Source organism: Globicephala melas, chromosome 18 (genome assembly GCF_963455315.2).
Source record: "Globicephala melas chromosome 18, mGloMel1.2, whole genome shotgun sequence".
Lineage (NCBI taxonomy): Eukaryota > Metazoa > Chordata > Mammalia > Artiodactyla > Delphinidae > Globicephala > Globicephala melas.
Window position 1 is genome coordinate 23528747 of NC_083331.1, and position 23909 is coordinate 23552655.

The window sequence follows — 23909 nt, forward strand, 5'->3', positions numbered from 1 at the left end:
TTCTCCATATAAAATTTCCCCTGTATCTCTCTTCTGCACCAACTTTTATTGTCCTTTTCACCCCCTCCCCTGCCCATATCTGTGTTGGCTCTAGGGACTAGATTTTTTATACAGTCTGCATCCTAAATCATTCATTTTCTCATCCCTTACATTTACTGAAATTAGCATGGGTTTTAAACCATTAGTCAAAAAAGAAGGGGCTTCTTTTCTAAAGCTTCCTGCTGTTCTTTGTGGATGAAACAGTTGACATTTTGTTAAGAGATTTTTGTCTGACTTCAATTCTCTAGCTTTAATGTATTCTTAACAGTTATAAATGGAATGGTTTGTCCTAAATGGAAGTATATCTATGGTAGCATAGTTATATCCAGTCTTTAAAACGGATCATTGCATTTCACACATGCTATAGAATCTTGAATTTCACCTTTACTCATGTCAATTTCTTTACTAAAAATGACACTGTTGCTCCAAATTCCTACCTCAATGGATTGGGTATCTCACATTGTGGTAGTAATTGTTCATAAATACATATTTCATAACATGTACTAACAGAGTAATAAAATATGTTGCAATAACAATGTGCTCTGCCTGATAGAATTTCATCATGAGACTCCATTAACACATTCAGCTGGTATCAGCTTTTGAAAATGCCTTCCATTTTGGTGGAAGAGAGATACTCTGTGTAAATGAATGGAGAAAATGGGATTCAAATAGGAATTTCTAGGAAGGCTGAGTAGAATGAAAAAATACAGAAACTTGAATGGATGCTGACCAAGCATTTTTTGACATTGCTTAAAAATCTGAATTCATTCTGGCTCCCTGTACTCTCCTAACACCAGTCCAGCTGCCCGCCTCGTGCCTGAATGACACTGCCTTGCTAAGGTCACCAGCAGGCTCTTAACTGGACACCCCAGTGGTCATATCTCAATCTTTATCTTCCTCATGCAGGCATTAGCTCTTCTTTTTCCAGTTTCCCCCTTTTTTTGGCTACTTTCTGAAGGATCCCTTTCAAGCATACTTTTGTCCTCTAGGGTAACACACTGCACACTCCTGCCCCATTGCCAGGGTCTGTCCCTGGCTCTGTTCTTGCACATCTGCCCTCCATCCCTGGGAATCTCCCCTCTTTTCACGTCTTCACTGCCCCCAGGATTGACTTCTCACTCCATGGCAATACCCTTGAAATGCAGAGACCTCAAACTCAACTGGCCCAAAGCCAGACAATATTTCACTATCCCTCAAATCAGCTCTTCTTCTGAGGGCCATTTGCCCTCAGAAAAAATTTGGGTTTCCCCTGTGATACCCTCATTCTCTTCTGTTACACCAGACAAAGTCACTGATTCTTCAGTCACCACATCTTTTGCTTTTGTTCCCTGTATTTCATTCCTGAGTTTAGTCCTCCTCATTTCTGCTCCTGGAATATTGGGACAGATTCCTGAATTGTTTCTCTAATTCCTTCCTCTTCTTCTCTGTTCCAACCTGCTCAGTATTGGAAATCGGTCCTCCTAACGTGTACTCAGGCCAAGCTCCTACTAAAAACAACTCCAATGATTCCCTATTGTATGCTAATTAAAGTTTATTGAAATTTATCTACAACTGGGTTATAATTTCTTCCTAGACTTATTTCCCACTACTTGTGTTTATATATGCTCTGCACTTCAGCCAGAGCGTTGTGCTTGTAAACATAATCATTAATTGCTGGTAAACATAATCATTAATAAATACTATTCCCACTAGCTCTCAGGTACTGCAAATATGTGAACATATAAATGACTAAATAGCATAAGAACTGCCTGATATAGCCCATCTCACCATGAGATATTAATCATAAAATTATAATTTTGAAATAATATGCAAAGTTTTTTTTTAAAAAAATTCTTTACTTGTTCCAGTTATGTAGGTTATCTTAAGAATTGTGGTCAATTCTAAAATGACTTTCTCTTTCTGTGTATGCCTGTGATATTGTGATTTATAATAAGAAATGTACATTTGGTTTTCATCCTGTTTCTGGCACAGAGCTCCTAAAGCCCTTGGAATTTCCTGTGATGAGAGCAATAAAGGTATCTTTGGTTATATTAATGAGGTGATTTTTGGAAAGTACCCAAGGAGCCTTTGGAGTCAATCTTGTGATTAGAGGGTTGGAGCTTTCAGTTCCACCTGCCTGTCCTCCAGGAATGGAGAGAGTGGCTGGGGATTGAGTTCAATCACCAATGGCCAATGATTTAATCAATCATGCCTACTTAATGAAACCTCTATAAAAACCCCAAAGGACAGGGTTCAGAGAGCTTCCAGTTTGGTGAACATGTGGAGATGCAGGGACAGAAGTACCTGGAGAGGACATGGGAGCTCTGAGCCCCTTTCTGTATACCTGGCTCTATGCATCTCTTCCATCTGGCTGTTCCTGGATTATATCCTTTTATAATAAACCAGTAATCTAGTAAGTAAATATTTTCCTGAGTTCTGTGAGCTGCTGTAGCAAATTAATTGAACCTAGGGAGGGGTTCATGGGAACCTCTGATTTATAACCAGTCAGTCAAAAGGGCAGGTAACAACCTGGATGCCTTGGGATTGGCATCTGAAGTGGGGACAGTCTTGTAGGACTGAGTCCTCTACCTGTGGAATCTGATGCTAACTCCAGGTAGATAGTGTCAGAATTGAGTTGAATTTGTGGGACAAATTCCAGCTGGTGTCTGAGAAGTGCTTGGTTTGGGGGAAAGTCCCACACATTGGAACTGGGAGCTGAATGAGAATACCCTTCTCCTTCTTTTGGAAAAGTGCCTGACAGCTTGAACATTAACACCTGACTTTCTCTCCCAAAATGAAAGGCCGTTTAACTTACATAGATTATACACTTCTCAGCTTTTTCAGCTCTCAGACCCTTCAGTTAGGAAATGGAGCCACATTTTACACCTAGTCCCTGACTTTTACACACAATCTGGCCCATCAGCAGCCTCCCCCCTCCTCCCTACCTCCCCCTAACCCAATCTTAGATGTGCTTCAAACAGACCCCCTGACTTATGGGACTTTACCCTCTGATCTTTCCTTATTTACATAAATACACAATGCGACACATACTGTAATAGCTGATTGAGTTTAAATAAGGAAGATATTTACAATGGTGTGATATTGTTCCTTATACAGAGCTGGGCTTCTGAAACATCACTGACTTTCTATGATACCTTATCAAGTCATTTTGATCATTCTTCTGGAGTCATTAGATTTTTTTTAAAGTAGGAAATTTCTTTCTCTAGAATCTTCTGTTTATAAACAGGTCCTCATTTCCCCTCAGGTCTGTGCTGTTCCATGAGCCAGAGGGGTGCTTGGGAATTCATACCATGTAGCATCTCATTGTTTGGCTTGGTTACAGTTGGGTAATTGCCTCTGACACTGCACCTAAGCTTTGATTTTCAAAGCAACAGGGATTTCCTCTCCTTCTGACCTGATGGAATCCATTGTGTAACTGGCACAGTATGAAAGCCCTAATATGAGAAAAATGAAGGACAGTTCTCTGGAGGCAGACAAGGGATTGATTTCTAACATAGGGATTGATTACATTTCAGACAATGGACTATAAGGGTCTGAATGCTGATATAATGGTTTCTTCTACAAGCACTGATGCAATTAACAACTCATTTTAATTGAGAAGGTGCAAAAACTCTTGGACAGGTTCCTATAGCCTTCGTCACAAAATAGGAAATGGGAGAGAAAATCAAGTCAGGATTCATTTTGGTGGAATTGTAAGGCATATACAGTAATACCAGGTGTAGGAAAACTAAATCATTTTTGTTGATTCAAGTACTGTTATACCATTGGTTTGACCTAGCTTTGAGTAAAAATAATAAGCAGTTTATTTACAGGAGTTACTGAAGGTTACTAAGGGGCTACTTCCCTAACTCCAAAAGTCTCTCTCATCATGGAGTCTTGCCCCTAAATTTTTGCTGAATTTGCCAAACAAAAATTCAGTTTATTAAGGTTAAAGCATTATGTCTACTGAGGTCACTCCATAAGTGCAAAGGGTTGTTACACTTTAGTAATCGTAAGTATCACCTGGGATGCTATTGTTCAGATTCTGATTCACTGGGTCTAGGATGGGACCCAAGAATTTGCATTTTCCTTAAGCACCCTCAGTGAGTTTGGTATATGGATTGTATTTTGATTAATACTGCTCCAAATGTATAGATTATATATGAATTACATATTAATTATTAAATCTCTTAGGCTTATCTGAAATTACTTTTTCCTCAACAGCATGTTGGAGGATTTGGACAAAAAACAGCCAAGTTTTGTCACGAAACCAAACTTGGGTCCGCTCACCCATGTGCACTAAATTCCATCTACTGCCACCGGGTTGTGGTGAAGGAAAGTGCAGCATTTATTGCAGGGTGCCAAGCAAGGAGTGCTCAAAAGACCTGAACTCCCTGATGGCTTTCAGGGAAAGGTTTTTAAAGACAGGGTGAGGGAAGGGGGTTGTGGAGTAGACATTCTTCTGATTGGTTGGTGATACAGTAACTGGGAGTCAGCATCATCAATCTTATGGTTCCAACTAGTCTGGAGTCTACATGCTTGTGGGCAGCATACAGGAGGCTAGAGATTTTCTACAGCATGGGACAGTTGTCTGAGAAGACAGGCTCAGACCAGATGTCTAGGCAAGGAGCCCTGACTGGGTGTTCAGAAGTCAACATAAAGGTATTGGGTGCGTGTGGCAGACAGCAGAGCCAAGACTAAAGTACAGCAATGAGGTGTCTAGGTAGGGACTACATGGGATTCACACGCAGGATCATGCAAGAACAAGTGTTTCTTTCAGTTTTGCACCCCAGGCACCTCACTCAACTTACCCTAGTCTTGGCTTCGGTAGATAGCTTCTTAAATGGTTCCCAGTGATTTCCCGCCCCCCCAACCCCAATTGTGGTATGCCTGCCATTGTGTAATCCCCTACCCTTGTGTGTGGGCTGGACCTACTGACTTGTTTCTAAGTAGTAGAACATAGCAAAGGTGTTGGCATGACACTTCCAAGATCAGTTATAGATGACTGTGACTTCCACCTTACACACCACTCACTCTTGCTCTCTTTTGTTTTTTAACTCAGATGAAACAAGTTGCTGTTTGTGACTTATTGAGGTGTATTGATATTTCTACCCTATTGAGGGACCTTTATGGCAGGAAACTGAGGGTGGCCTTCAGACAACCCCCAGTAAGTAATTGAATCACTGAGTCCAACAGCACCCAAGAAACTAAGTTCTGCCAACACCCACAAGTGTGAGCTTGGAAGTAGATCCTTCCCTGGTTGAACCTTCAGATGAGACCAGAGCCTCAACTGACACCTTGATTGCAATCTATTAGAGACCCTGAGTCAGAAGCCCCAGCTAAGCCATTCCCAGATTCCTGACTACAGAAACTGTGAGATAGTAAATATTATTGTTTTAACTCACTAAGTTTTGGAGTAATGTTTTCTGCAGGAGTAGGTAACTAATACAGTGCTTAAAAGATTTTGGTGGTGGTGGTGGGGTGCTGGTTGCTGAACCTGAAGAAAAATGTAAACAAGGAAAATGAAAAGGTACTAAGGACACACTGAACCACATCATGGCTTTGACCAGGGGTGGTCCTTTCTGCAGGGGTTGCTTCTTTTTCTTCTTCCTCATCTCCTCCAAACCCTTCCTCCTTTAAAATAAGCTGGAAAGATTGGTTCTTAAACTTTGAAATTTCTGCTATTAAATCTTCATGATTATTGCCATCACCACCCTCATGTCTATCATGACTTCTTTCCCTGAAATTTGCCATGATTCCCAGTAGGATTGTGACCATAACTGATAGTGACGGTATGTCCCACTTATCCAAGTTCTCTTCTGCCCAGCAGCTACAGTCACTAAAATACAAAAATTAAAATGTCTGACATCGCAAGGGTATAGAGCAATGAGAACTCATACGTTGCTAGTGGGAATGCAAAACGGTGCCACCACTTTGGAAAACACTATGGCAGCATCTTATAAAGTGAAACCTAAATCTACCATAAGACCCAGTAATCATATTTTTAAGTATCTACTCAAGAGAAATAAAAACTTATGTTCACATAAAAGCTTACATTAAACTGTTTATAGCAGCCTTATTTGTAATAGTCCAAAGCTAGGAACAATCCAAATGTTCATAAACTAGTGAATGGATAAGCAAAGTGTGATGTGTCTATACAACGGAATGCTACCTATGCAACACAATGAACCTCAAGAGCATCATGCTAAGTGAGAGAAGTTGTATACAAAAGACTGTCTACTCTGATTCCAATTATGAAAGTTCTAGAAAAGGCAACTCCAGTGATAGAAAGCAGATCAGTGATTATCATGGGCCAGAGTTTGAGGGAGGAGATTGTCTACAAAAGGACACAAGGAAACTTTTAGGGTAATGGAAATGTACTATATCATGATTGTGGGGGTGGTTTCATGACTGTATGCATTTGTCAAGACTCACTGAACTTTAATTGACTGCATTTACTGCATCTAATTTGTACCTCAATAAAATTGTTTAAAAGAAGAAAAATGCTAAGTGGCCACATAGAGTAAAGAATGAAGTAATTCAAGTTCTTTTTCTTGTCTTTACGGTGATGGTGTAACCATTGTTCATTCAAGAATACGTAGTACCACAGTGGTTGGAGATATGTGAGCTGATATGGTTTTGAAGTTCTCTGAATTACTTTCCATGAGGAATAAAATGATTATTAAAGGAAAAGCAATAAGAATGTGTTACTTTGAAGCTTACATATATATTATTAAAACTCAACGGTAACTTCAGCAATTATTTAGACCCTAGGCCAACAAAAGATTTTTGGTAGAGGAATATTTCATCACTCATATTGTTTAGAATTGCTGGCTTATGGTGATAATAGAAAGCAGACCAATTTTTTTTTTTATTTTTTATTTTTTGCGGTACGCGGGCCTCTCACTGTTGTGGCCTCTCCTGTTGCAGAGCACAGGCTCCGGACGCGCAGGCTCAACGGCCATGGCTCACGGGCCCAGCCGCTCCGCGGCATGTGGGATCTTCCCGGACCGGGGCACGAACCCGTGTCCCTTGCATCGGCAGGCGGACTCTCAACCACTGCACCACCAGGGAAGCCCAAAAGCAGACCAATTTTTAATGAGCTTTATTATTGTTTTAAAATCCTTTCCAGACAATTCACCCCTGTTGCTGGCACCTGGATGAGCTGCTCCTGTGCACTTAATAAACTGCTTGTACTCCTCACTAGTAGTTGCAGCATCCTGGGACCCTAGAATAATAGCACAAATTCACAGGCCAGTCTGATTTGCAAAATCTTTCAACATTTTATAATTATTCAACAAGTATTATTGATTACCTACCACAGACCAGGTGCTGTTCTAGGTACTAGTAATTACACTGAAAATAGTCAGTGATCTCAAGGACTTTAAATACTGATGGTGTCCACTGACATTGTGAAGGCAAGCAATAGAGTCTCCAACAGGTCAAAGTAGTAGAGTTTCCTAAGAGTCACAGTTTGTCCTTTGTTTCCCTTTGATCATCTTTCTTAGCATCCTTCCAGGTGAGCACCTTTCTTCCAGCACCACAACCAATCATATTCCTCATAAGCTTTGGGTGTGGGGCTCAAGAGGTAGGCCATTATCTTCTCAGAAGGGAGATCCAACAAGTGGGACCTTCTGCACCAACTTAGACTTATTTGTTCTTTTGTGCCTTGTAATATTCACCTGACAATTAGCTTTCAAAATCCTCTATCGGAAACAAGGTACTTCTGAAATTTTTGTTATAGGGATGCAGCTCAGAATTATAAGTGGCCTCCTTGATATTCTGCATCAGTAGCTAAGGTTTACACAGCAAATATCTGTGCCCATCAAGAAAAACGTCTAAGATAAAAGCGATGCAAGAAGTTCAAAAGGATAAAAGCTCCATTGTGGGAACAATGGGAAGGTTAATACAGGCCAAGTTAGGTCGACCACAAACCTCTATTCCTTAAGAGGGCTATGCTATCGCCCACCCCAGTTTCATTTGATTTTTTCTTCTTTTAAGCCTACCTAACAATTCTTAACTTAGAACCATAGGGCTGCTTAGAGTACATGAATTGGGGCCCGGATTTACAGAGGTCAAGAAGCTTCTTTATGATTAAGTGAATGAACCCAGCAACATCAGCATTGGCTTACCCAAGTCTTCCTGCCAACCATGCACCCTTGTCCCTCCCAAAGAAAAGTAGATCAGATATCACAGCCAGTACTGGGAGTTTTCAGAATCTCATAAGAACTTCTACATCTTCTATGTTAATAGTTGCAGAGAGAAGATGATAATAATCATCAATGAGGTTTTTTTTTCTTCTCGTAATATTGCAGCATCTTCCTTTCAGATCAGTGTTAGCATATTCCTTGTCAAGCAAGTTAATATTCCATCTCAACCAACTCCTTTTTAAAGTCTCGACAGTCATTGTATGATTTGAATGAGAGAAGAGGTTGAATGTTTAGAAATTAGATGAAGAAAGGCATTTTTAAATTTTGACTTTCTGTGAGCTCTGGTTACTTATTTTTAACACAAAAAAATCACTAGTGATGTAACTAACGTAATTTGTATGATGATCTGACTCACTGTTAATTGCGGTTTTTGCATATTTGTGTAGTCTTAAAACCATTAAGGCCAAAGAAAGGTTGGACTTGAGATCCGTTCTTTGGGGCTATTTCTTCTTCTGCTGAGAATGTATCTTCAGCTGCCAGGGGGAAGATGTGTGCATGAATCCTCTTACCTGTGTCAAGGTCAATTACAGCTGTTCCACTGTTCTTGGGATTTCTCTGGGATGTTCTAATTCAAAGGAAACTTTTACTTTGAAAGCTTCAAAAGTCATTTTACTCTACAGATTCTGTATAGAATGAGAGGCTTGCTGACTCTCAGCTCCCATTGCTCTTAAGCCACTCAACTTGTTCTTGCTAGTAAAATGTATGTGAATTGGAGAGATTATTTCTAGGTATGGTGTTTGTATTAGATGTTATTCTTTTATTCATTCCTATTCAAAAAATATGCACTAAATACTCACTAGATGCCAGGGGTATATGGGTGAACCCCCTGTTCAGAGCTTGTGCAAAACCTTGGTCCTGAGGGATCGGAGCCCTGTGCTTTGGGTCCTGAGTGGAACCACAAACACAGGTAGTGCTGAGGGCCGTGTTCTTGTCCTGCCTGAGGCTCTCTGGGAGATGGTTCTATGACAACCTGCCCTGGCTGAGGCTCTTTTGGTTGAATCTCTAAGTAAGGCAGCACAAGCCAAGGCCTCCTGTTGAGTAATATAGCCTGGAGGGAAGAAATGAGATAAACCTCAAAGTCAACCGTTTTACAAAACAAACAATTCTGCAAATATCCACATCTGCACAAAATTCCTTCTACCTTGTAGGGCAGAAGCAATTATGTTTAGCACACTCAGATTGTATACTTTTTCAGGATATGAAGTATATTTTTCTTCTATTGCATTTCTCATTTAATAATTTAATAAATAGTCATTGATTAACACAACAAATTATTTGGAGAGAGACTTGAGCCATGTGGAATCTTCACATGAACTGCTTATCTTCAATATCAAAACTTTCTTCAAATAGAAACAGATATATTCAGTCTCTCTCTGTTTTTAAAGTGTAGTCTGCAGACCACGCACTACAGAATCGTTTGGCTGAGGCCACATTAATAATGCTTTTTAAAAATGCAGATTTCTGACTCTATTCCAAAGAACTTCTGAGTCAGAAACAGAGAGTTAGGCCTGGAAGTCTGTATTTTAATAACATAGACAGGTGGGTTTTACGTGCTCTAAATGTTGCATATCTCTGTTTACGGTTTCATTGGCCTCTATGCAATTTTACTCTACAAACAAAGCTACCAGATGATGCCTGTGTAACCCTTCAGTTCAAGCATGGGGACCAGGCTAAACCCTGGCTCTGCCACTTACTAGTTGCATGACCCTGGTCAAGTTATTTAACTTACTCATGTCTCAATTTCCATTTCTGTAAAATGTGAGTGATAAAGGCACCATGTAGAGGTGTTTGAGTTTTAAATAAGACAATACATGTAGAGCACTTTGAACTATGCCTGGCACATAGGAAGCCCTAATAAAAGGTAGCTATTGTTGTTATTGTTCTTGATATTAAATCATTTGCAAAAACCATGTTTTCCTTTTGTGCAAATACAGGAGCAATACTAATAAGGTTGATGTGCTAATGCCAAGTGAGTGTTTACAGAAGAAAGGACCTGTTGGAGTTAGAAGAGTGTAATAAGGGGGAACCGGAGACTGAAAACATCTCCTGGAAGAAAAGAGATTTAATAATAACTACACCTTTCTGTAGGTTGTTGCTTATGGTCTGTGAAAGTTTTTCACAACCATTCTTTCATCTGTGGTTCATAAAATCCCATGAGGTTGGTGGAAGAAGAGAGATGGTAGAGTATGGGGTGAAGGTGCATGGACTTTGGGGGTGATGGTCCTAACTGACATTTACTATCTGTATGATCTTCTTCAAGTCACATAACCTGTCTGAGCTGCAGTTTCCCACAACAGTAAAGTGGGGGAGAAAATGAAATATTCTATGTAGGGCTCGTAGCACAATGTTGGAAACATGGTAAATACTCAATAAATATAAATATTATTGCTGTGAGTCAAACAAGCCTTTGAACCTGCATAACCAGCAATGGGCTGAGCTGTGGTTTGAGCCCGGACCATCTGCCTAAGCCCATTGCCAGTTCTACTAGATCAAGTTCTTGCAAATCTCAGAGAGTTGTTGACATTTTATAACAAACCATACTCCAGTTTCTTTAAGTCCTCTTAATTTCCCCATAAAACCTTGCTTTTTATTGTCAGAGATAATCATTTTTAAATTGACCTGCCAACCATGCTGATGAAATATCAGGCTGACAGAGGTCATTCTACTTGAACTATTTACCTGGAAACTTGACTGCCAGCTGCAACATACGAGTCCCTTCCTGAGATGCCTGGTTCAGGTCAGGTAGTTAAACTCACCAAGCAGCTGCTGTTGCTGGAGGCCGTGAACATAGCAGGTCTGCAGGGCCACCCACTGGGCCCTGGGATTGTAAATCCTCATGCTGCTGTAAAAGTAGCGCTGCTGCCCTTGGGTTAGGTCCTGTCAGAGGAGAGCGGTTGATTTTGATGAGTCGGTGGAATTTGATAGGATTAGAGTGTATTCAAAGCTGACTTCCACAGAAATAAGAGGCTTCTCTCTCTCTGTCTCTCTCACACCCCTTAGTTTACTTAAACAGTCTTCCACTGACATGTGTAGTAGTGAAAATGAATTAAAAAAAGATTCTAGGTAAGTAGGTCAAAGTATTGGGCTGAGGGAGATCCAAGGATTTTCAATATCTGATAACTGTACTGATCTCTTATAATCCTTGTTGAGGAAGGTAGGCTATGAGAATCTACACAGGGCCTGAAGTGTGCCAGGCTCTGGAGGGTAAAAGAGAACTTTCCACTGAGAGTTCTCAGTGAGCGGGGGAGAGAGCTAGGTAGATAATAGATGGGTAATGTGATAAGGGTGCAAGGTCATTAGTGAAAAGGTGCTATGAAAACAGAGAAGGAAAACAAGCTCTGTGTTAGCAGTCAAGGAAGCTTCCTGAAAGAGATGACCAACACATCTGAGTCTTCCAGGTAAGGAGGGATTCCCTAAAGGGACTAGAATACTGGTTCTCAAAGGGCATCAGCATCACCTAGAAATCTTTTAGAAATGCAGATTCTCAGGTTTCACCCCAGACCTACAGAATCAGAAACTCTTGGGGGTGGGGCCCAGCCCTCTGGTGCCCTCCAGGTGCTTTTGATACACGCACAGTAAAATTTGAGGACCACTGGACCAGAAGGAAAAGAAAGGCTGATTAGAGGGAGAAAGTGGTACAGATTTTCTTATGGGACACAAAATATCTGAATATATTGGGAACTAGACTTTCGGCATTTTTTTTAACTTTAATCAGCATATAGAGTCTGAGCTGGAAAAGCCTCTAGAGTTAGTAAGGCAGGGGAAGATCATGGAAGCCTTTTCTGCTATACTAAGGGTTTAAAGATTTCCTTTTATATGAAGAACATTGGTCTTTATTTAAAGCAGTGGTTATCAACACGAGTGATTTTGACCCTGAAGGGACGTTTGGCAATGTCTGGAGAAATTTTTGGTTGTCACAAATGGTGGGAGGGACGATGGATGCCACTGGCATTCAGCTGGGGAGAGGCCAGGGAGGCTGCTGAATAGACTACGGAGCATGAGACAGCCTCCCAGGGTCCTGCAACCAAGAATTACTCAGCCCCAAGTGCCATTCTTTAAGCTGACCAGATCTGCATTTTACAAAGATCGCTCTGGCCCTGCTGTGGACAATGGCCTCAAGGGAAGACAAACCACTGGTAGGGAGACCATTTAGGAAGCTACCATCTAGTGCTAGGGAGGAACAAGAAGGGCTGGACTACAATTACTTTTATATACCTGATATACCATAAGTGCTCACTGTATTGAGATGGGGAAACAGAGGTAGTGGCATCAACATTTTAGAAAAATCAAGATAAAATAAGTTCCCCTTAGGCTAAAAAATTCAAAACAATGACAGAATTTCAAAACTAGTTGATAACCATGTAATACAAACTAAACTTAAGATAAATATATATAAGCTAAGTGAGTTTTATCTGCTAGAAATTTTGTGTGACGTTGACATCTGTGAGTCAGATTTTTTTGGTGTCTAGAGACCTGAAACTTGATATTAAAAATATGTTCAGAGGGAAAGTAGCTGAGCCAAGTACTTCACACTTTGAGACATCATTTCCGCTTTACAGTTTCTGAATTAGATGTTTTAAAAGATAATATATTTGGGCTTCCCTGATGGCGCAGTGGTTGAGAGTCTGCCTGCCAATGCAGGGGACACAGGTTCGTGCCCCGGTCTGGGAAGATCCCACATGCCGCGGAGCGGCTGGGCCCGTAAGCCATGGCCGCTGAGCCTGTGTGTCCGGAGCCTGTGCTCCGCAACGGGAGAGGCCACAGCAGTGAAAGGCCCGTGTACCGCAAAAAGAAAAAAGATATTTGAAGAAGAGAATAGATCCCTAAGTAAGACTTTTCAAATGATTGAGAACAATATAACAGGAAAATTGCAAGCCATTTCAAGAGCAAAGCTCCAAAGTGCAATGGGAGTTTCCATTATGTAAGATAAAGCTTTAAAATTTATAGTTTTATTTTACAAGGGAAAAGAAATGCCTAGTTCTCTTCCTTAGTAGAACTCTCAACTTCCTAAATGAGTAGTAACAGATAACATTTTTAATATTCTTACGCTGTTGCTTAGCCTTCCTTGAGGAGAAGGAAGAGCTCCTGACGGGGGATGGGTGTAGAATTAGATCATCCAAGTGCTCATTCATTCTCTCACACACATGGTCGACATGCACCGAGGGCCTCTGTTGGGCCCAGTGTTTTCCCAAATGCGGGTAAACGAAGAGCCAAGAAGTCCTCAACCCTTGAAGAAGAGACAGAAAAGGTCCCTCCATCTGTGAATAATATGCTTGTACCTTCAGCAGTGAAGTATCAGAGACAGAGTGAGGGACTCGAATGCAAGGAATCTGTGGAACATTCCATAGCTTTTGTTGTCTTTTCTGTTTTCCTCCCATCTTCATCCTGTACCTCCAAGGAACAACAAAGCATAACATAAAATTTCATTTTGTTCAACCAATTTTGGGGATGTACCTAAGTAAGTAAGCAGGCAAATAAGTAAATAAATAAATAGATAAATATTATTTATTTCAAGGGATAAGACATTTTCTCAAATGTTTCCATGGAATTAGACCTCACCAGACTTCTTAGTTCTCCACTTTTCCCAATTCTCACCCTTTACTTATCAAAGGAATAATTCAGAGCCCTTTGTCTTTCTGCTTCACTCTGCCTTTGGAACAGGTGGGTTGTAGAACCACACCAGGTCATAACAGTTATTTCTTGATAATTTTAAAGAATAATTATTGCTTCATCCGATTCTAAAAGTAATATATGTCATTTTTGAAAATTTGGAAAAATTTAAAAATTGAAGAGGAAATAAGATCATCCAGGGCTTCCCTGGTGGCGCAGTGGTTGAGAGTCCGCCTGCCGATGCAGGGGACACAGGTTCGTGCCCCTGTCTGGGAAGATTCCACATGCCGCGGAGCGGCTGGGTCCGTGAGCCATGGCCGCTGAGCCTGCGCGTCCGGAGCCTGTGCTCCACAATGGGAGAGGCCACAACAGTGAGAGGCCCGCATACCACAAAAAATAAAAAAAAAGATCATCCATAATTTAACAATGCATAGCTATTGTTGGCATTTGATTGATTCCATTTTATAATTTTTCCCCATGTACATTGTGTGTGATTTAAAATTTTTTTTTATTTTTATTTTTTTTTAAGAAGATGTTGGGGGTAGGAGTTTATTAATTAATTAATTTACTTTTGCTGTGTTGGGTCTTCATTTCTGTGCGAGGGTTTTCTCTAGTTGTGGCAAGCAGGGGCCACTCTTCATCGCGGTGCGCGGGCCTCTCACTATCGTGGCCTCTCTTGTTGCGGAGCACAGGCTCCAGACGCACAGGCTCAGTAGTTGTGGCTCACAGGCCTAGTTGCTCTGCGGAATGTGGGATCCTCCCAGACCAGGGCTTGAACCCATGTCCCCTGCATTAGCAGGCAGATTCTTAACCACTGCGCCACCAGGGAAGCCCAAAGAATGCTGTGCCTTTTTTTTTTTTTTTTCCCAGTACGCGGGCCTCTCACTGTTGTGGCCTCTCCCGCTGTGGAGCACAGGCTCCAGACGTGCAGGCTCAGCGGCCATGGCTCACGGGCCCAGCCGCTCCGCGGCATGTGGGATCTTCCCGGACCGGGCCACGAACCCGTGTCCCCTGCATCGGCAGGCGGACTCTCAACCACTGCACCACCAGGGAAGCCCTTGTGTGTGATTTTAGAACAGGGAGATCATTCTCTATGTGTTATGCACCTTCCCAGAACATTAAATATCCTTTGAAAATATGATTTATCTTGACAGTATAGTATATCTTTACATCACTCTCCATTTCTTGCACATTCAGATTTGCAATTTTCCAGCCTTGTACTATAAAAGAAGCTATTAAATCTAGCCATGCTTCTAACCTGACAAAGATACAGAATGAAGGAGCCACATCTGCTATAAGTCTCGTTTCCTTTCCATGTAATTTAGGGTTTAGAATCTGAGGTGTATAGCATAATTTAAAAATTAACAATCAAGAAAGAATGGACATATTGGAATAGGGTTGCTAAGGCAGAGTGGAAACCCCTAACATTTTCTCCTCTGCTCACTCCTTTGCCCTTGTCAACAACGCCTACCTCATCGGGTTGTTTGATTACCTGAGAGGTTTTTAAAAATTTATTTTATTGAAGTACAGTTGAGTTACAGTGTTGTGTTAATTTTTGAAGTGCAGCAAAGTGATTCAGTTATACATATATATACATTCTTTTACCTATTCTTTTCCATTATGGTTTATCCCAGGGTATTAAATATAGTTCCCTATGCTATACAGTAGGACCTTGTTGTTTATCCATTCTATATATAATATTATTAACTGAGATTTGAATACAGAATGCTCTCATTAGGCCAGTTCCTCTTCTCTCCTCTACCCTATTGAATGCGCTTAAGAAGGATTTTAATGCATGAGAAAACTCTGGTTCTGAGTTCACAGAGCTAATTGCTCAGATCTTCCAGAAGAGAAATTTATAGGAAAACATCAGTCAACATCTTTGTGTGTCTTGTTTCCACAATATAAACTTTAAATTAAACTATAAATACTGCTTTCCTTCAATGTGCACTCCAGAAACCATACCAACCAAGATATACTCTTTTAATATTGTCCATGATAGAAGCCTACACTCTATCCTGTAATCAAATCATCTCAGTATCCCTCTTCCCATTTTCCAGATCTGTAGAGCAGAACATAAATATTCTTCAAAGCTGGGAAGATTTCTTCTCTCCTCAGACAGCGTAAAGAAATGACTGATGATCTTTCTTGGGGTGGCAGTTCATGTGTGATTTTCTTGGACTGTTGCTGAGGAAATCCATCTTACCTATTCTAGTGGTCTGTACTTGATAAAATTTGATTAAAATGCTTGCAGAATTCAGGGAGGAAATATCTACCAAAAAAACTTATATCTGAAACAAAAAGACAGATTTGTTTAAAAGAAACTTAGCCTGTATTGTAATCTCCCCTTTTTTAAAGGCTGGTATTCATATTCAATGTAGTTTTCTTGCAAGGTCCCTTTCTTCATGCAGTGGTGGCGGTAAAATTCAGTTTGTTGATAAGCTGATATCCAAACAATGTCATGTGATGAAGCAAAGAGCTGGGGGAGTTTGGCTGCATGCCTTTCCCTGTTTCTGGACAGCATGGAACTGCACAGTTTAATCGTTTTTCTTCCAAACTTTGTATCTAATCAAGTGTCGACTTTTAAATCTACCATATCTGCGTTATATGCAGACATGGGGGAGAAAAGTGCATGGAGACAGACACTCTGGCCTCTGCCGCCGCAGGCTCGCCGTTCATGGAGACAGAGAGGCTGAATATTAAAGGTCAAGAAATCCATCAGGGCAACAGGCCATTACATGTGTTCTTCTCAGATTTGGAGTCAGTAACCGCCATCCCCGTTGCTCAGAATGATGAAGGAATAATTCCTAAATATAGAGGTACAGGCATACATTTGACTGTGGTAATCTATGGAGTTGTCCCATATATTAAGATATTGTTCCTTTCTTAATTTTTGGAGGAGTATGATATTCTCCATATTTGATCTTGAATAGAGGCCGCATGATAATGAACTTATGGCACAAGATTCTTGCTCACACTGATGTCATCAGCATAAGCCTCATTTTAACCTGACTCATGAGAGCAATCTTATCCCTTCCTCTGGGCTAGCATTATTATTACAGACTTCTTTCTTTCTTGAGAATCTGCTCTCTGAATGCTACGTTATCTGTAAAAATGAAGAGTTCCTAGGGAAAATGGAAGAAGTACCAAAAGAAAACCACAAATTGAAAATTCTTAGGAGACTAAGGGGAAGAAAAATATAGGGAGATAAAAGTGATGAACTGTATAGCTTAAAAAAGAAAGGACTCAACACACAAAAAAGTTTGCATTTTTTCCCAATAATTTAAATGCAGACCTTCTGGGGAATAAAAATGGCACAAGTAAGTGTCTGTAAATGCCAGTGAATACCACAAAACCTCTCAGATCTGGATCTCAGAGTTTGGTGATTCTCTACTGAGAGATAAAGAACAGTTGTCTGCAGAGTTGGCATTGTCAGTTGAGTCTCCCTTGCATGTTTTTCCAGGATATGATGAAATGCCTTCTAGAGCAAACCACATCTGCTGACTGTTACACACACATGCTGATTCATAACAGCATGCATTACTCCCTGCTCAGTCAGGAAAATAGAAACAGATCTAGGTGTTTGACAGAGAGGGAATTGAACATAAGGAATATAAAAGTTTTGGAATGGGCTGTACAGGAGCAAAACAAGAAAGGTTAGCTTATCCAAAGATTGGCAATTGCACTAAACTACTACCACACCGAGAGCTGGGAGACAAAAGCAAAAATGATTTCACCCAGAGTCCATGAACACTGTGCCATTGAGGCTGCTTCTGTTGGGACATTGCTGCCTGAGTAGCACCCCAGGACCTGGTACACACCTGCTATTCTTGCTTCTGTGTTCTTTCCAAAACTTTAAATATTACTGTTGCTATCACCACTGTTATTGCCTGGCTGCTACTATTGCTGATGCTGCCACTGTTACAGATGCAAGCAGAAACCATTCTCCTTCTCCTTTCCCCCAGCCTTCCATATTCTGCATCCCATTGGATGCCAGCTCGTGAGGAATTCTGCAAAATGTATTTTGCAGTCTTCCCACTACTGTGGTAAAGAGAAGGATATAGAAGGGTAAGCGTGAAGCTGAGTGATAATGGACACCACATACAGCCAATGTTTGCCTAATACCACTAAAGTTTGGAATTTTGTTAGAAAAGACAAAATAAAAGATAATTAACTAGCTCTATAGATGGTATCAAAGAATGAGGTATAAATTTTGGGACAATAACTTAAGACTTAGGAATGATGAAAAAAATGTATATCATCAATTTTGGACAAAGAAATTGTCTTCCCAATGACTAGCTAGACTTTTCAAAGAGAATCAAAACTGACTACAAAAAAAAAAAAAGTAGAAACACCCATCATATAATTACTATAGAAAATATAATTTTGACTAATGATGAAGGTGCATACTATTTCATAGATGAAACATTGGTACAACAATGGGACACAATGCTTAAGACATTGGTATGTCTACATTCCAGTGCTTAGAACATGGGTCATAAAGTGTTTTTATAGAATAGTAGGGTAGATATGACCTCATGGGCATTACCAAGTGAGAAAAAGGGACCCATGATTGGAATCCAAGATGAGATTAAACCCTAATTCAAAGAATCCAGTCTGCTAGAACAAGAGGCAAAGTATCACTGTATATTACAGAGATAAGTACTTCCCAGGAAAACCATGAACCCAAGAGGAAATTATCTGCTCATATCCTTCTGCTCCTGCTTCTTCTCCAGGATCCTTTTAGCTGCAGGGCTAATTCTGCCAGGGGATAATTCTGCCAGGCACAGATGTCCTCCCTTGGCTACCCCAAGCCCTCAGAGGGCATCAGTGAACCATAATAAAGTGAAAGAAGTATCCTTCCCCGCACTCGGTGCTGCTGTTTATCACTTGGACTCCTGAGTGTTTCCATTCAGAGCTTTCACAGTCTTTGTTGGACTTTCTTTCACAAAGAGCTGTGTAGTCCATTGGGCGCAATCCTGTTTGGTGGGGTTTTTCATGGAGGCTGATTATTCCTCTGTTATCTTTTGTTTTTTTCATGCCATCTCTTCGCAGAAAACTCCTATTTCTCCAAGATCCCCAAACCAAAGCTCTTACACATACCGACCACTTTGGGGTCACTGGCCTCAAGAGCAAGAAAACTAAGAATCCCGGTTTGAGCTGTAAGAGCCACTTTCAGTGAGTGAAAACTACTTTGGACACTTAGAAGCAGTGATTAGCAGCAAAGGAAAAGCTGGGTATGGTCATATATGTGCCAAGGACTTTGGGAAAACAGATTCGTAAAGTTCAGAAAATAATCTAAAATGGAATAGAACTCAAGGAACTACCCAGAGATTTAACTTTGACTCTATAATCCCAAATAACTCTATGGAATAAAAAGGTAAGAGGTCAAAAGGAACTAGAGTAGGTGCCCTGGGTACTTGTAGACAATTCTAGACTCAAGGGCATGTTATTTTAAAAAATTCTAAGAATTTACAAAAATGTCTTTTTCACTGGGGATTAGCGCTGGTCCTCTGAAGACAGATCCTATGGCATAGCTATTAAATAGTAGAGCCAGGACTCAAACCCATGGTTACCTGAAGTCTATGATTTCTCCCCTTGGACTCCGGAACTAAAAGGGAATTCAAGCAACGTATATGTTGCTGTAATAGAAAATTATTCCTCTTATCCAGCCATTACCCACAGACAAAATTCATGCATCTTGATTCTTTCTGTCCTTGGAGTATATTTCATTTCCATCTTGAATACTACTTGGTTGAACAAAGGGAGGCTTTAGTTTCACAAAGACTTATGGTCATAATTCTGGAGCAGGATATTAGTCTTATTATACTGCATCATTGACCTTCTAATAAGGCTCCTGGAAAGGCTTCATGGAAATAGGCGTCTAGCTGGCCAGTCCCATCAGCCCTAAAACCGGCCCAGTCATTTCCCAGTTCACAGAAGATGTGGGTGTAAAGCTTAGGTCCTTACCCAGGAAAACACTCTTTGCATTTATTCTGATTTTTTAAAAAGTGGACTGAATAAAAATACTATCTATCACTTGACAGTGAGTTAGTAGAGCAACTTTCATTGAGATATAATTAACATATAATATTAGTTTCAGGTGTACAACATAATGAGTCTATATTTGTATGTATTGCAAAATAATCACTACAATAAGTCTAGTTAATATCCATCTCTATAAACATTTAGAAGATCAATACTGACAGCTATGTTTTGAACAGTCATTTCCTTTTTTGTTGTTAGTAGGGATAGGATTCTGAGACTTTTAGATGTTGTAGACCTGGTATTTCTGCAGTTAACAAGGTGCCTTATGAAATCCTCATGGACAGATAAGTACAATTTGAAACTTGTTAAAAAGTAATACTAGAGGGGCCAATTAAAGGGTCAGTGACAACCTAGATAGGGTTTTGGTGACATGCCCTGATCTCTTCCACAGTTTTATCAAGGTCTTGAATGAAGACATAGTCGGCAATCTTACTAAGTTTTCAGATGACAAAGATCTAGTTTCCAAATGACAGAAATCTATTCAACAGGTGGGATAGAAAACATAGTGGATGGCAGAATCAGGACACAGAAAGATCTTGACAAGTTAAAGTGATGGATTGAATCTAATAGGATAAAATGTAATAACAATAACAACAAAAATTATATTCTGCATCAGAATTTGATTTCTAGTTGGAAAAACACAGAAATAGAATTTGGAGTTTAGTAGCAGTTTAGGCATAGGGAAGTAAATGCAGAATGAGGCTGCTAGAGGGATTCATGAGTGTGTAGGCTACATCAACAGAAGTATAGTTTCTAAAATAAGGGAGAAATTGGGATTTCCCTGGTGCGCTTTGTGCTGCAGTGTTGTGTCCACACAAGGGACATAGGCAAGGTGGAGTGTGTGGCTAAAACAGAGGTGCTGTGTCATAGGATGAGCTGGAACATGCATAAGAGCTATTGAATCTGGAAAAGATCTATGGCAGAAGGGGGTGGGGTGGGCAATAAAGCCTCACAAAATATTTGAAGGGCTCATGTGTTAAAAAAAACTTCTGGACAGCCATCCCCACCTCTGCAGGAGACCCTCCAACGCTAGCAGATTAAAAGTTAAAGAGAAGGGAGGGACCTTCAAGATGGCCGAAGAGTAAGACATGGAGATCACCATCCTCCCCACAAACACATCAAAAATACATCTACATGAGGAACAATTCCTGCAGAACACCTATTGAACTCTGGCAGAAGACCTCAGACTTCCCAAAAGTCAAGAAACTCCCCACGTACCTGGGTAGGGCAAAAGAAAAAACAAAAAAACAGAGACAAAAGAATAGGGACAGGACCTCCACCTCTGGGAGGGAGCTGTGAAGGAGGAAAGGTTTCCACACACTAGGAAGGCCCTTCACTGGCTGAGATAGGGGGTGGGCAGGAGGGAAGCTTCAGAGCCATGGAGGAGAGCACAGCAACAGGGGTGCGGGGGGCAAAGCAGAGAGATTCCCGCACAGAGGATCAGTGCCAACCAGCACTCACCGGCCCGAGCGGCTTGTCTGCTCACCTGCCAGGACGGGTGGGGGCTGGGAGCTAAGGCTCGGGCTTCGGAGGTCGGATCCCAGGGAGAGGACTGGGGTTGGCGGCGTCAACACAGCCTGAAGGGGGCTAGTGCACCACAGCTAGCCGGGAGGGAGTCCGAGAAAAAGAATGGAATTGCCTAGGCGGCAAGAGACCATTGTTTCGGGGTGTGCGAGGAGAGGGGATTCAGAGCACTGCCTAAACGAGCTCCAGAGACGGGCACGAGCTGTGGCTATCAGCGCAGACACCAGAGATGGGCATGAGATGCTAAGGCTGCTGCTGCAGCCACCAAGAAGCCTGTGTGCAGGCACAGGTCACTCTCCACACCTCTCCTCCCAGGAGCCTGTGCAGCCCGCCACTGCCAGGGTCCCGTTATCCAGGGACAACTTCCCCGGGAGAACGCACAGCGTGCCTGAGACTGTTGCAACATCACTCTGTCCTCTGCCGCCGCAGGCTCGCCCTGCATTCCGTACCCCTCCCTCCCCCTGGCCTGAGTGAGCCAGAGCCCCCGAATCAGCTGCTACTTTAACCCTGTTCTGCCCAGGTGGGGAATAGATGACCTCAGGCGACCTACATGCAGAGGCGGGGCAAAACCCAAAGCTGAACCCCAGGACCTGTGCGAACAAAGAAGAGAAAGGGAAATCTCTCCCAGCAGCCTCAGGAGCAGTGGATTAAATCTCTACAATCCACTTGATGTACCCTGCATCTCTGGAATAACTGAACAGAAAATGAGTCATCCCAAAATTGAGGTGGTGGACTTTGGGAGCAACTTGGGGTTTGCTTTCTGCATCTAATTTGTTTTTGGTTTTATGTTTGTCTTAGTTTAGTATTTAGAGCTTATCATCATTAGTAGATTTGTTTATTGATTTGGTTGCTCTTTTCCTTTTAAAAAAAATATTTTTTTCCTTTCTGTGAGTGTGTATGCATATGCTTCTTTGTGTGATTTTGTCTGTATAGCTTTGCTTTTACTATTTGTCCTACGGTTCTGTCTGTCTATTTTTAGTATACTTTTTAGCGCTTGTTCTCATTGGTGGATTTGTTTTTTGGTTTGGTTGCTCTCTTCTTTCTTTCTTTTTTTAATTACTTTTATTTTTAATAATTTTTAAAATTTTTAATTTTAATAACTATTTTATTTTCTTTCATTTTTTTCCTCCCTTTTCTTCTGAGCCGTGTGGCTGACAGGGTCTTGGTATTCTGGCCGAGTGTCAGACCTGTGCCTCTGAGGTGGGAGAGCTGAGTTCAGGACATTGGTCCACCAGAGACTTTCCAGCCCCACGTAATATAAAACGGTGAAAGCTCTCCTAGAGATCTCCATCTCAATGCTAAAACCCAGCTCCACTCAATGACCAGCAAGCTACAGTGCTGGACATCCTAAGCCAAACAACTAGCAAGACAGGAACACAACCCCATCCATTAGCAGAGAGGCTGCCTAAAATAATAAGGTCACAGACACCCCAAAACACACCACCGGACATGGTCCTGCCCACAAGAAAGATGAGATCCAGCCTCATCCACCAAAACACAGGCACCAGTCCTCTCCAACAGGAAGCCTACACAACCCACTGAACCAACCATAGCCACTGGGGGAAGACACCAAAAACAAAGGAAACTATGAATCTTCAGCCTGTGAAAAGGAGACCCCAAACACAGTAAGTTAAGCAAAATGAGAAGGCAGAGAAACACACAGCAGATGAAGGAGCAAGGAAAAAACCCACCAGACCAAACAAATGAAGAGGAAATAGGCAGTCTACCTGAAAAAGAATTCAGACTTATGATAGTAAAGATGATCCAAAGTCTTGGAAATAGAATGGAGAAAATACAAGAAACATTTAACAAGGACCTAGAAGAACGAAAGAGCAAACAAACAATGATGAACAACACAATAAATGAAATTAAAAATTCTCTAGAAGGAATCAATAGCAGAATAACTGAGGCAGAAGAACGTATAAGTGACCTGGAAGATAAAATAGTGGAAAGAACTACCACAGAGCAGAATAAAGAAAGAAGGATGAAAAGAATTGAGGACAGTCTCAGAGACCTCTGGGACAACATTAAACGCACCAACATTCGAATAATAGGGGTCCCAGAAGAAGAAGAGAAAAAGAAAGGGACTGAGAAAATATTTGCAGAGATTATAGTTGAAAATTTCCCTAATATGGGAAAGGAAATAGTCAACTCCAGGAAGCACAGAGAGTCCCATACAGGGTAAATCAAGGGAGAATCATGCCAAGACACATATAAATCAAACTATCAAAAATTAAATACAAAGAAAGAATATTAAAAGCAGCAAGGGAAAAACAACAAATAACATACAAGGGAATGCCCATAGGGTTAATAGCTGATCTTTCAGCAGAAACTCTGCAAGCCAGAAGGGAGTGGCAGGATGTATTTAAAGTGATGAAAGGGAAAAACCTACAACCAAGATTACCCTACCCAGCAAGGATCTCATTCAGATTCGACGGAGAAATTAAAACCTTTACAGACAAGCAAAAGCTAAGGGAATTAAGTACCACCAAACCAGCT

General features: G+C 41.1%; 1 protein-coding gene across 1 annotated transcript; it reads right to left on the minus strand.

The window, feature by feature from the left end:
- Positions 1–9058: 9058 nt before the first annotated feature.
- Positions 9059–13612, minus strand: FAM216B (family with sequence similarity 216 member B). The gene is made up of 3 exons (XM_030882118.1): positions 13508–13612; positions 10985–11105; positions 9059–9276 (listed from the first exon to the last, which is right to left on the minus strand). Exons 1-3 carry the CDS (start codon positions 13610–13612, stop codon positions 9059–9061), a joined length of 444 nt encoding a protein of 147 aa, XP_030737978.1.
- Between the last annotated feature and the right edge of the window lie 10297 nt (positions 13613–23909).